The 13863-nt window shown below is 42.5% G+C and overlaps 1 protein-coding gene across 1 annotated transcript in view; it reads left to right on the forward strand.

Annotated features, from left to right (window-relative positions):
- The first annotated feature begins 1239 nt into the window (after positions 1-1239).
- Positions 1240-13863, forward strand: part of LOC124004867 (cAMP-dependent protein kinase type II-beta regulatory subunit-like) — a 46238-nt gene continuing 33614 nt past the window's right edge. Inside the window, exon 1 of the mRNA XM_046313697.1 lies at positions 1240-1675. Coding sequence (XP_046169653.1) covers positions 1411-1675 — 265 coding nt within the window. The 5' untranslated portion in view covers positions 1240-1410. The remainder of the gene's footprint in view (positions 1676-13863) is intronic.

A 13863-nucleotide genomic window follows, 5' to 3' on the forward strand; every position in this document is an offset into this window, starting at 1 on the left:
TAATTTGGGGAAAGGTCGAAAAGCATTAAACAGTTATGGTAATTTAGCTAGCCAACTTGCAGTTGCTAGCTAATTTGTCCTGGGATATAAACGTTGAGTTGTTAGTTTACCTGAAATGCACAAGGTCCTCTACTCTGACAATTAATCCACACATAAACCAGTCAACCGAATCGTTTCTAATCATCTCTCCTCCTTCCAGGCTTTTTCATCTTTGGACTTCATATGGCGATTGGCATCTAACTTTCATAGGTGTATTATCACGACCAACCGACTGAAGTTCATATTTCAATCACCCACGTGGGTATAACCAATGAGGAGATGGCACGTGTGTATCTGCTTCTATAAACCAATGAGGAGATGGGAGAGGCAGGACTTGCACGGCATTCTATGGAACGCCGTTTGGGATTATGCAGTGTCACAAATAGAACTGACTTCTCTTTTAGCACTTGGCAATGCATACGCTCGTTGGCGCGCACGAGTAGTGTGGGTGCAATAATTGAATAACATGTATGTTTAAATGTATTTTGCAATAATGGGTCAGCATGTAAGACCCCACTCAGAGAGGAAGAGGTGAAGTGGGAGGTTTCACTCTCGCCAAAATCTGTTCATAATAAACCCTAAGCGTTCCTATGGGTTAATTTTGGACCTAAACTTGTCACCTGCCTTCCCGCCTTTGGGAGGACTCACATTGTTAGGGCGGAGATATGAGCATCTAGTCATTATATACAAATCTCTGCTGCACGGCAATACAACCTACACATTGGAAAAATACACTGCACGCACTGCAGCCTAGTCTGGCAGATGTCTAGCAGATGAGTCGCAGCAGTGCGGATTGTATCCCATTGAAATTAATGGACTTTGATGCAACTGGTGTGCACAAGGCATTGGTGAATTTTGAACTTTTGTTGCACACATATTAAGTAAAAATGTTTGATTTACATAATGAAAAAAGTTTGACTGTATTATTTATTAAGCAGCATTGATGCAACGGCTGTCATCTGATTAGGCCTACAATAGTATGCCACTGCAGTTTTTGCCCTCAATTGCAGAGTTGATTAGGCCTCCAACATTATGCCACTGCAGTTTTTGCCATCCATTGCATTGCTGCAGCTTGCTCTCATACGCAATCCCTGGGATGGTGGTTGCCATGGTTTCTTTGGTCACATGTGTAGCCAGAAGCAGCAGAAGATGCTGAGTCCCAAAAATTCAGAGCCATTTTCATTCAGCACATTGAAAGGACTCTCTGCATTGCATGGGGATTATAGAACATTCCCCGGGCAATTAAGCGCATATCTCAGTAAAACAAAAATCTGTATTTTGTTTAGAGTAGAATTAAACAGAATTCTTTCATTTGTTGGAAGCACAAAGATATACATTTTATTCGTATTTCTCATAGATTTGACATCAGGAATGAGTATAGAAATTCCTGAAGGATTGACGGAGCTGTTGCAGAGCTTTACCGTGGAAGTGCTGAGGAATCAGCCGGGAGATTTGCTCGAGTTCGCTTTGCAGTATTTCACCCAACTGAAGGACAGTGAAATTAGAGGAGCCGCGTTTGGCAATGACCAAAATTCGGCCACGAGACCCAGTGGGAAAGCGGTCAATTTCATTGAGGAAGCCATGCAGATTGATTCTGAAAATGGAGAGGAGGAGAGTGACGACGAGGAATTCACAGGTAGGCTAATATATGAACAATAACCACGTTGAGCTCCATTCTATTAAATTGTATTCAATTTTTATTATATTATTCAGCCAGTGGAATATCGGAATGGAATAGAACACAATACATTGTATATGAGATGGAATAAAATTCTACAATTGCAACATGTTTGCCTCTTAGAAAATGTAGCCACTGTAGCCAGTGATGTGTGATGAGCTTTCAAATTGTTTTCCACATTGTAACAACACCATGCCATGATGATTCTGTCTGGGCTGTCCTTCGCCAAATACGGACAGTGGTGATAGAGGCTGATTGACACGAAATGAACATCCAGTGCAACTCTGTAGCATTTGATCTCTAGCCAACAGTTTATCCTGTTTCCTGATTCCTGAGAATTTCTTTTGACATCATAAGGCTTACACAATGCATATAGGCCAAGTTACTAGAGAGGGAGTTAGAGCAACAATAGAGTACACAGTCCTCATGAAAATCACATAAACCTTAGTAGTGGCGATTTTAGCATGTAAATCTTGGTGGGGCAAAACATATATATTTTTTGTAGATACATGCCAGCAAAGCCACTACACAACACAATGCTAAACAATCCATTAAGTGCACTATAACGGTGACAAACGGTGCCCACATACTGCTAAGGCCTACATAAAGCTGTCTCAACAGCAGAGCTTTCTTTTTTAGCACCATAGAGTAAGTCCTTACCACTGCTACACCTGGCTATCAGCGGAGCCTTGTCTGGTAGCGAAACCGTTAATTCAGCCTAATTCACTGCCTTTTTAAAAACATAGCTGATATTGCTGACTTGCTTAAACAAATGTGGTCTCTACTGACAATTGAGACATACAAACTATGGCATAATGGAACGATGAGCCGATAAGAAGCAATCCGTAATTTCGATTAAGTCATTAATGAGCGAGCTAAGACGGACAGAGTCAAAATAACTATTTGTTACAGCACTTTCGAAATGTACAGTGATAGAATTCAGAACATGGGTCGTTCTTGCAGTATTCTCCCTGTACACCAAGTCAGAACTGTAGGATAAATAAAGGGGGCATATAAGCAGACAACATTCGATGATGACATTTCTCTGAAACAGGCTACATGTGCACCACAAAGTCAGAACATTAGGGCTAAGTTATGAGGGGGAAATGGACCAAATTATTAGGTTGAAACACTTGGGCTACTAACAGCTTACTATATAACATACACGTAGTATTACTTTCTTAGCTACAGTATACATATCTCCCTGGCATATTACGTCATTTATGCAGCAGCATAGAAGACATTTTTGGACTCACCGTTGTGCTGTGCTCACTTGAGCAGGAAGGTGGCGCTGCGGCTCTTCTTGTGGGCAAATTTTGTCATGAAACTTTGTCATCAAAGTCTGACATTCTCGGGATTTATGGTGCTTTCATGACAACTGAAAAAAAGACTGAATCATGACGTCAGTGATCTTCAGGTCAGAGCTCAAGAAAGAGGCCAGAGTTCCCAACTTGGAATTCCGAGTTGGATGACCGACCGTTCAAAAAGTATTTTCCTAGTCGGAGCAAATTGTTTCAGAGTTCCCATGTGTCTTGAACTCACTGAAGTCTGAGGATTTCCCTGTTGAACATGGCAGAAGTCATGCTGGATTGACAGCATGGCCAATGTATTCAACCTTTTCTGCCCCATGGTGTTGCGTGTGAATGTTTATCCTTTTTAAGCTTGGAAAAGAGACCTTTAAACCCAGACTTGGACCACACCCCCTCTCCACCGAATAGCAGGCAGGGGAAGCAAAATAGTGATTGCTTTGCAATGCTTGCAGTTAGCCTCTGATTCCTTCCAAACCACTCAATGTTGAATTTGCGATTTCCAACTTGTTGTATAATCTTCATGTCCAGTGGCCGATGAGCACCGCTAAGTTTTATCTATAATTTCTTCATATGACAATGATTTGAAAGGGGATTTTCCAGTAGATTATCGATGTGATTCATGATTATAACTGCTTGTCTAGCTTGTTAGCTAAGATTGTGAAAGTATGACGTTTACATGATCAGTCCAATCAAAGCTACGATAGATATAACGTGATTTGACGTCATTTTATCTGTGACCAATGAACTTGAGCCTTCTTGGATGGGCACTTCTAATGTAAATCTATGGCAGCACCCAAGGGGGCTTGAACTTTCGAGCTCTCCCTGTAGGTTTTGTGGTGACGTAGTGTCCCCATGAGTGACAGAACACTGAGCCAATCACTGCGCAACTAGAGAAGATTACCAACCCCTACGCTCTGTATTTTCCACTGGCTGCCCTTCCACCACAGAAAGCACTGAATTAGGCTGAAACACCTGCATTTTGGAGCTGCCTTACACAAGAAATCAAAAAAGAGACATCTTTGTATATGGCTTTATTAACTCTAAATATATCAATATTTATTTTTTAAATATTTTTTTTGTTACTGTGTTAGTAATATGATATGTGACACGTGTTAATGCCAAAATAACATGCAAAACAGGCAACAATTTATTTAGTTTTTGCTAAACAGGTGGGGCTCAAAACAGGGTGGCGCTCTGTCATAATTTACATAAAAAATAGAGTGAAAAACTCAATTTATACACTACCGGTCAAAAGTTTTAGAACACCTACTCATTCAAAGATTTTTCTTTATTTTTACTATTTTCTACATTATAGAATAATAGTGAAGATATAAAAACTATGAAATAACACATATGGAATTATGTAGTAACCAAAAAAGTGTTAAACAAATCAAAATATATTTTGATAGCCACACTTTACCTTGATGACAGCTTTGCACACTCTTGGCTTTTCAACCAGATCAATATTTGATTTGTTTAACACTTTTTTCGTTACTACATGATTCCATATGTGTTATTTAATAGTTTTGATGTCTTCACTATTGTTGTACAATGTATAAAATAGTAAAAATAAAGAAAAATCCTTGAATAAGTAGGTGATCTAAAACTTTTGACCGGTTGTTTAAATGACCAGCCTTTTTTGACAGTCAATACAGATGTAGGATCTTATATTGAGCCAGTTTGCTACAGTAGGAAAATAATCCTGCAGCAACAGGAAATGGGAATTATTATGTGGATTTTAATTAGTAGGCAATTTGTGGAGGGGTTGATACATTTTTCTTAAGGGCAAATCAAGTCTGACATTTTATAGTGGAAATTACAAACGTTAGAAACCTTTTTATACTTGAATGCACTACAAGTTTGCATTTTCTGCTGTGCAGGAACATTTCCATCATGAAAAAAGTGATACAATTAAAATCCTACATCTGTACGCAGCAGTATGGGGTTGGCATACACCTCTGTAGGTCTGAAAGCAAAGTAGTTGGGGGAAAAAGCACAAGTGTATGTGACAGGTTAGCATTGCATGCCTCAGTGGTTATGGTGCTTGAGAAAGAAGTCTTAATGGCTGCTACTAGGAGGATAGGCAGAGGGCTGCTGCCAGAGGCCTATGACTAAACAATTGCAGATAAAACACAGACAAGAATAGAATGGAATATATCAAGCCCAGTGGATCATTACTTAATTCAGTAGATATATGCTGGTCCTCTGTAGCGCAGTTGGTAGAGCATGGCTCTTGCAATGCCATGGTAGTGGGTTTGATTCTGGCTGTGGAAAAAAGTGTCTGCTAAATGGCATGTCATTATATAATAGTATACAGTGCTTGGCTTGGGCAGGACCCCACCATAGCGGAGTACTGGCAGCTAATTCTTCTACTGCTTGAGCTCCTGCACCTCTTAAGCCCGTGTCACACGAATACATCTCTGGTGCAGATGCAAAATGATTTGTTCATTCAAATGTTTGGTAATTGTAACAGCATCACTATAGACAAAATGCTGGCTGTACAATTTAGCAAGCTACGTAATTTTTTTTCCTATTTGTACACCTACAAATAACTACAAATACCTAGGTGTCTGGTTAGTCTGTAAACTCTCCTTCCAGACTCACTTTAGTATCTCCAATCCAAAATGAAACCTAGAATCAGCTAGAGTATTCAACCCCATTTCCTATTTCGCAACAAAGCCTCCTTCACTCATGGCACGAAATATACCCTCGTAAAACTGACTATCCTACCGATCCTTGACTTTGGCGATGTCATTTACAACATAGCCCCTAACACTCTACTCAGCAAACTGGATGTAGTCTATCACAGTGCCATCTGTTTTATCACCAAAGCCCCATATACTACCCACCACTGCGACTTAATAATAATATATATGCTCTCGTTGGCTGGCCCTCACTACATATCCATCGCCAAACCCACTGGCTCTAGGTCATCTATAAGTCTTCGCTAGGTAAACCCTGCCTTATCTCAGCTCACTGGTCACCATAGCAACACCCGTAGCACGCGCTACAGCAGGTGTATTGCACTGGTCATCCCCAAAGCCAACAGTTACTTTGGCCGCCTTTCCATCCAGTTCTCTGTTGCCAATGACTGGAACGAAATGCAAAAATCTCTGAAGCTGGAGTCTTATATCTCCCTCTCTAACTTTAAGCATCAGCTGTCAGAGCCGCTTACTGAAAACTGTACCTGTACAAAGCCAATCTGTAAATAGCACACCCAACTACCTCATCCCCATATTATTACATACCCTCTTGCTCTTTTTAACTACAGTATCTCTACTTGCACATCATCATCTGCACATCTGTCACTCCAGTATTAATGCTAAATTGTAATTATTTTCTCCTCTATGGCCTATGTATTGCTTACCTCCCTACTCTTCTACATTTGCACACACTGTACAAAGATCTTTCTATTTTTCTTTTACAGTGGGGCAAAAAAGTATTTAGTCAGCCACCAATTGTGCAAGTTCTCCCACTTAAAAAGATGAGAGAGGCCTGTAATTTTCATCATAGGTACACTTCAACTATGACAGACAAAATGAGAAAAAAATCCAGAAAATCACATTGTAGGATTTTTTATTTATTTATTTGCAAATTATGGTGGAAAATAAGTATTTGGTCACCTACAAACAAGCAAGATTTCTGGCTCTCACAGACTTGTAACCTCTTATGTAAGAGGCTCCTCTGTCCTCCACTCGTTACCTGTATTAATGGCACCTGTTTGAACTTGTTATCAGTATAAAAGACACCTGTCCACAACCTCAAACAGTCACACTCCAAACTCCACCATGGCCAAGACCAAAGAGCTGTCAAAGGACACCAGAAACAAAATTGTAGACCTGCACCAGGCTGGGAAGACTGAATCTGCAATAGGTAAGCAGCTTGGTTTGAAGAAATCAAATGTGGGAGCAAGTATTAGGAAATGGAAGACATACAAGACCACTGATAATCTCCCTCGATCTGGGGCTCCACGCAAGATCTCACCCCGTGGGATCAAAATGATCACAAGAACGGTGAGCAAAAATCCCAGAACCACACGGGGGGACCTAGTGAATGACCTGCAGAGAGCTGGGACCAAAGTAACAAAGCCTACCATCAGTAACACACTATGCCGCCAGGGACTCAAATCCTGCAGTGCCAGACGTGTTCCCCTGCTTAAGCCAGTACATGTCCAGGCCCGTCTGAAGTTTGCTAGAGAGCATTTGGATGATCCAGAATAAGATTGGGAGAATATCATATGGTCAGATGAAAACAAAATATAACTTTTTGGTAAAAACTCAACTCGTCGTGTTTGGAGGACAATGAATGCTGAGTTGCATCCAAAGAACACCATACCTGCTGTGAAGCATGGGGGTGGAAACATCATGCTTTGGGGCTGTTTTTCTGCAAAGGGACCAGGACGACCGTGTAAAGGAAAGAATGAATGGGGCCATGTATCGTGAGATTTTGAGTGAAAACCTCATTCCATCAGCAAGTGCATTGAGGATGAAACGTGGCTGGGTCTTTCAGCATGACAATGATCCTAAACACACCACCCGGGCAATGAAGGAGTGGCTTCGTAAGAAGCATTTCAAGGTCCTGGAGTGGCCTAGCCAGTCTCCAGATCTCAACCCCATAGAAAATATTTGGAGGGAGTTGAAAGTCCATGTTGCCCAGCAACAGCCCCAAAACATCACTGCTCTAGAGGAGATCTGCATGGAGGAATGGGCCAAAATACCAGCAACAGTGTGTGAAAACCTTGTGAAGACTTACAGAAAACGTTTGACCTCTGTCATTGCGAACAAAGTGTATATAACAAAGTATTGAGATAAACTTTTGTTATTAACCAAAACTTATTTTCCAACATAATTTGCAAATAAATTCATTACAAATCCTACAATGTGATTTTCTGGAGAAAAATCACATTTTGTCTGTCATAGTTGAAGTGTACCTATGATGAAAATTACAGGCCTCTCTCATCTTTTTCAGTGGGAGAACTTGCACAATTGGTGGCTGACTAAATACTTTTTTGCCCCACTGTATGTTATTGACTGTACATTTATTCATGTGTAACTTTGTGTTGTTTTTGTCACATTGCTTTGCTTTATCTTGGCCAGCTTGCAGTTGTAGATGAGAACTTCTTCTCAACTGGCCTACCTGGTTAAATAAAGGTGAAATAAAAGCTAGTTAGCTAGCGAGTGCAGTTCATGTTGGACAATTTCAATTGAAACTGGACAGAGAAAGGTGTCACTGGCCTGAACACTATACCCCATAATGTCAAAGTGGATTATGTTTTTAGAATTGTGTACAAATGAATTACAAATGAAAAGCTGAAATGTCTTGAGTCAATAAGTATTCAACCCCTTTGTTATGGCCAGCCTAAATAAGTTCAGGAATCAACTCTGTGTGCAATAATAGTGTTTAACATGATTTTTGAATGACTACCTCATCTCTGTACCCCATATATACAACTATATGTAAGGTCCCGCTGTCGAGCAGTGTATTTCAAACACAGATTCAACCACAAAGACCAGGGAGTTTTTCCAATGCCTCGCAAAGAAGTATTGGTAGATGGGTAAAAAAAGCAGACATTGAATCAAATCAAATGTATTTATATAGCCCTTCTTACATCAGCTGAGTGCTGATGTGCAGAAAACCAGCCTAAAACCCCAAACAGCAAGCAATGCAGGTGTAGAAGCACAGTGGCTAGGAAAAACTCCCTAGAAAGGCCAAAACCTAGGAGGAAACCTAGAGAGGAACCAGGCTATGAGGGGTGGCCAGTCCTCTTCTGGCTGTGCCGGGTGGAGATTATAACAGAACATGGCCAAGATGTTCAAATGTTCATAAATGACCAGCATGGTCAAATAATAATAATCACAGTAGTTGTCGAGGGTGCACCAAGTCAGCACCTCAAGAGTAAATGTCAGTTGGCTTTTCATAGCCGATCATTAAGAGTATCTCCATCGCTCCTGCTCTCTCTAGAGAGTTGAAAACAGCAGGTTTGGACAGGTAGCACATCCGGTGAACAGGTCAGGATTCCATAGCCGCAGGCAGTACAGTTGAAACTGGAGCAGCAGCACGGCCAGGTGGACTGGGGACAGCAAGGAGTCATCATGCCAGGTCGTCCTGAGGCATGGTCCTAGGGCTCAGGTCCTCCGAGAGAGAGAAAGAAAGAGAGAATTAGAGAGAGCATACATACATTCACACAGGACACCGGATAAGACAGTGAGCGTGGTGAGGTTATTAATTACACTTTCTATGATGTATCAATACACCCAGTCACTACAGATACAGGCGTCCTTCCTAACTCAGTTGCCGGAGAGGAAGGAAACCACTCAGGGATTTCACCATGAGGCCAATGGTGACATTAAAACAGTTACAGAGTGGCTGTAATAGGAGAAAGCTGAGGATGGTTCAACAACATTGTAGTTACTCCACAATACTAATCTAAATGACAGAGTGAAATGACAGAGTGAAAAGAAGGAAGCATGTACAGAATAAAAAATATTCTAAAACTTGCGTCCTCTTTGCAATAAGGCACTAAAATAAAACTGCAAACAATGTGGCAAAGAAAATAATTTCCTGAATACAGAGGGACAAATCCAACACATCACATCACCGAGTATCACTCTTCATAAATTCAAGCATGATGATGGCTGCATCATGTTATGGTTATGCTTGTCATCGGCAAGTACTAAGGAGTTTTTTTGGTTGATAAAAATAAAAGGAATTGAGCAAAGCACAGGCAAAATCCTTGAAAAGACTTTTTATTTCTCTATTTGGTTAGGTCAGGGTGTGATTTGGGTGGGCATTCTATGTTTTCTGTTTCTTTGTTTTTGGCCGAGTGTTGTTCCCAATCAGAGGCAGCTGTCTATCATTTTCTCTGATTGGGGATCATACTTCGGCAGCCCTTTTTCCCACATTTAGCTTGTGGGATCTTGTTTTTGTTAGTTGCTGTATAGCCTGCAGAACTTTATGTTCGTTTTGTCTTTTGTTGTTTCTTTGGTGTTCATCCAAATAAAGAACGATGTATGCTTACCACCCTGTGCCTTGGTCCGGTCATTCTACCACAAATGACGGACGTAACAGGAAAACCTGGTTTAGTATGCTTTCCAACAGACACTGGGAGACAAATTCACCTTTCAGCAGGACAACAATTTGTAAGTCGCTCTGGATAAGAGCGTCTGCTAAATGACTTAAATGTAATGTAAATGTAATTAACCTAAAACACAAAGCCAAATATACACTGGAGTTGCTTACCAAGACAACATTGAGTGGCCTTTTCACACATGGGTCTTCCCCGTTTTTTGCAGAGGTACTGGGTAATTTTTCCCTCATCAGGTTCCTATTCCTCCAAGCACAAAGTGCATGGACTCTGTCCCGAGGATTGTTGATCCTCAATTACCTGGACAATTGGCTGATTTGTGCCCGACCAGGACCGAGGTCCTGTCAGACAGAGACATGCTCCTTACCCACATCGGCGGGCTGGGTATTACTGTAAACGACAAGAAGAGTCGTCTGACGCCCACCTAGAGGGTGGCCTTCATTGACATGGAACGAGACTCCGTCCTCATGAGAGCACGCTTGCCCACCAGAAGGGTTCAGGCGATCTTATCTTGACTCAACAACTTTCGGGAGGCGTCGGTCGTATCCGCTCTAACCTGCCAAAGCCTGTTGTGCTTGCTGATGGCAGCCTTGTTGCTGATTCCCCTGGGCCTGCTCCATCTCCGGCCTCTTCAACGGTGGTTCAACTCCCACCAGCTGCACCCGAAGTGCCACCGTCAACTGCGAGTGACCGCACAGTGCCTCAGGGCATTATTGAGGTGGCGCTGTTGCTCCTTTTTCTTAAGTGGGGTGGAGATGCAGAGGATGTGCAGCCTGGAGCTGGTCAGCACAGACGCCTCCCAGATCGGCTGACCAAGGGCAGGTCGGACAGAGGCTGTTGGCCACCCCCTTGTTGCGGCAGGCACATCAATACACTAGAGCTAAGAGCTGTACTGCTGGCCCTGTGGTCTTTCCTTCCACATCTGAAGGGAAGACACGTCCTGGTGAGATTACGGAAAACACCACAATGGGGGCTTACATCAACCATCAGGATGGACTGAGGTCCCACCACCTCCATCTTCTGGAGCTCCGTCTCTGGGCTCAGGGACGTCTAGAGTCTCTATGCGGAGGGCACATACCTGGCATCCTGAATGTGGCAGCGGATATGCTCTCGAGGGAGGGCCTGCTCGCTTCGGACTGCTTCGGACTGGAGCCTACATCCCCAGGTGGTGCAGCACCTGTGGGACAAGTTCGGGAGGGTGCAGGTGGACCTGTTTTCCTCCTCGGACAATACACACTGCCCCATGTGGTACTCCATGTTGGAGCCACCAGGGCCTCTGGGCTTGGATGTTCTGGCTCACGATGGTGAGCATTCCACCCTTTTCCCCTAATCCAGGCTGTGCTGGACAGGACCAGGATGGCGTAGCATCGTCTCCTGCTGGTGGCCCCATACTGACCCAGACAACCCTGGTTCAGCCTTCTCCTATCCCTGTTGTCTGTGACACCTTAGCATCTGCCCATGAGACCCGACATGCTGTCTTAGGCCGGGGGAACTCGCACCGCCTCAGTCTGTGGACTTGGCTGCTGAACGGCACCAATGGTCAATGTAAGGACTACAGGAGGGCATAATGTACACCATGCAGAGTGCAAGGGCATCGGCTACAACCGCGGCATACCAGTTGCACTGGCGGTTGTTTTGCTCTTGGTGCGCTGGTATTGAGGTTGTGCCGAGTCATGCGGGGTGTGCATTATGTCCTCCTTTGTCTGCTATGATGAGAGATTCCTGGGGACTGGGTTATCAAAGCAGAGGCTCTCTTACTGGATCCTGGACACAATCACGACAGCATACCGCCTGGCTGGCAGGCCAGTCCTGGGATCTGTGGTAGCACATTCAAAACGAGGTGTGGCTGCATCCTGGGCTATTCTGAGAGGAATGCCCCTTGCTGATATCTGTGCTGTGGCCAGCTGGGCTTCCTCTTGTACCTTTGCTAGGTACTATCGGGTAAATGTGGCACCTCCCTCTGTGGTTGGTTCAGCGGTTCTGGGCGTTGTCTCCCCTTCCGGGGGTATCCCAATATATTGGAGGGATCCAAAATTGTGAAACATAACAAATGTTACTTATGTAATCATGGTTATGTGAGCTATATGGATCACTCCAATCCCCTATTGTGCTAGAGGTGCCTCAAAAATTATGTAGAGAATGTGTGTCGCGGCCATGGGGTATATACATAGGGGCGGACCCCAGCCATGACACAGGTGTACACGGTAGTAAATCTGTAAATTCTCACCTCGGATGTATCCCTCCGCCGTGGAGTGATATCAATATATTGGAGTGATCCATATAGCTCACATAACGTGGTTACATATATAACCTTAGTTGTTTACCTAGCTAGGGTCATTGTTCATCTAGCTATATGTCTTAAGCTAAAGTGTACAGTTAGCTAGCTAGCTAATGTTAGCTGGCTGGCTCCCTAGCGGACATTATTATTCGTTTCCCAGAGCTGTTTGTTTTTCTAGTTAGAGCCTAATGTTAGGCAGTGTTGGCACTTTGTTCATTGTTGTTTAACTAGCTAATGTTAGCTGGTTGGCTCATTAGCTAATGTTACGTGACGTGTGTACAACACCCGTTGAATATGGCCGGTGTCAGTAAACGTCTACAAAAAAGTGTAATGAAATTGTTGCCAGCAGAGCTGGTTAGGCTGTTTTCATGTTATCCAGAGGTAAACAAATGATTGGCCAGAGCGTCAAGTGTTCGCTCCGAGAGCGAAAAGAGATGGGTGTTGCTAAAGCTTAAGAGGGTGTGAACGATGCTGAATATGTGTAGACAAAGAAGAGTTCTTCACGAGATACCAAAACATTCAAAGGCGATTTTCTCAAAAGTGAGTTTACAAGTTGATCAATTTTCAAAGCAGAATTACTTTCCGATTGTTCTTCAAATGCAGTGTACAATATACCATTTTGTAGCTCTGAGTTTCTACTTTTATCCAATGTAAAAAACACAATTTCACATTTTGCTACATAAGCCCGAATCCAGGTGGTGAGTCACATACTGTATGGTACAATCCCGGAGTGCAAAGCTCTTTCAGACTCACGGCTGTAATCAGTTCCAAAGGTGATTCTAACTAGCTGGCCTGGTGTATCGTTGCCCATGAAAGGAAGTTAGGCTAGCGAGGAAGTATTTTATGCCAGGTTGCCTAGGACAACTAAAACTAAAAGTGTGTACTGTATCAGTCACAAACCATTTAGGCAACGTGAAAGAGGAGGATGGTATTGGCATTTCTCTACAAATAGGGTGAGTCAACATGCTTTTTCTACTTGCACGCATGTACGCACACACACAAACACACAGAACTCAATACCATGGAGAGCCACATCATACTGTAATTAGATTATGTTGATTGGACTAACTAGTTTTTGGTATTTATTTAGTTAGTCAGTGTTTCAGACTAAGCATATGTGATTAGATGATGTTGAAATGGTGCTTGAATAGTGGAGGCAGCTCCTGTTTTCCTTAGAACCAACTCTCTGTGGTAGAGGTCAACCGATTATGATTTTTCAATGCTGATACCGATTATTGGAGGACCAAAAAAAACTGATACCAATTAATCTGCCGACTTTTTAACATTTAATCATGTCAATTACAACTATACTGAATTAACACTTATTTTAACTTAATATAATACATCAATAAAAATCTATTTAGCCTCAAATAAATAATGAAACATGTTCAATTTGGTTTAAATAATGCAAAAACAAAGTGTTGAAGAAGTAAAAGTGCAATATGTGCCATGCAAAAAAGCGTTTAAGTTCTTT

The sequence above is a fragment of the Oncorhynchus gorbuscha genome, linkage group LG02, assembly GCF_021184085.1.
Source record: "Oncorhynchus gorbuscha isolate QuinsamMale2020 ecotype Even-year linkage group LG02, OgorEven_v1.0, whole genome shotgun sequence".
Taxonomy (NCBI): Eukaryota; Metazoa; Chordata; class Actinopteri; order Salmoniformes; family Salmonidae; genus Oncorhynchus; species Oncorhynchus gorbuscha.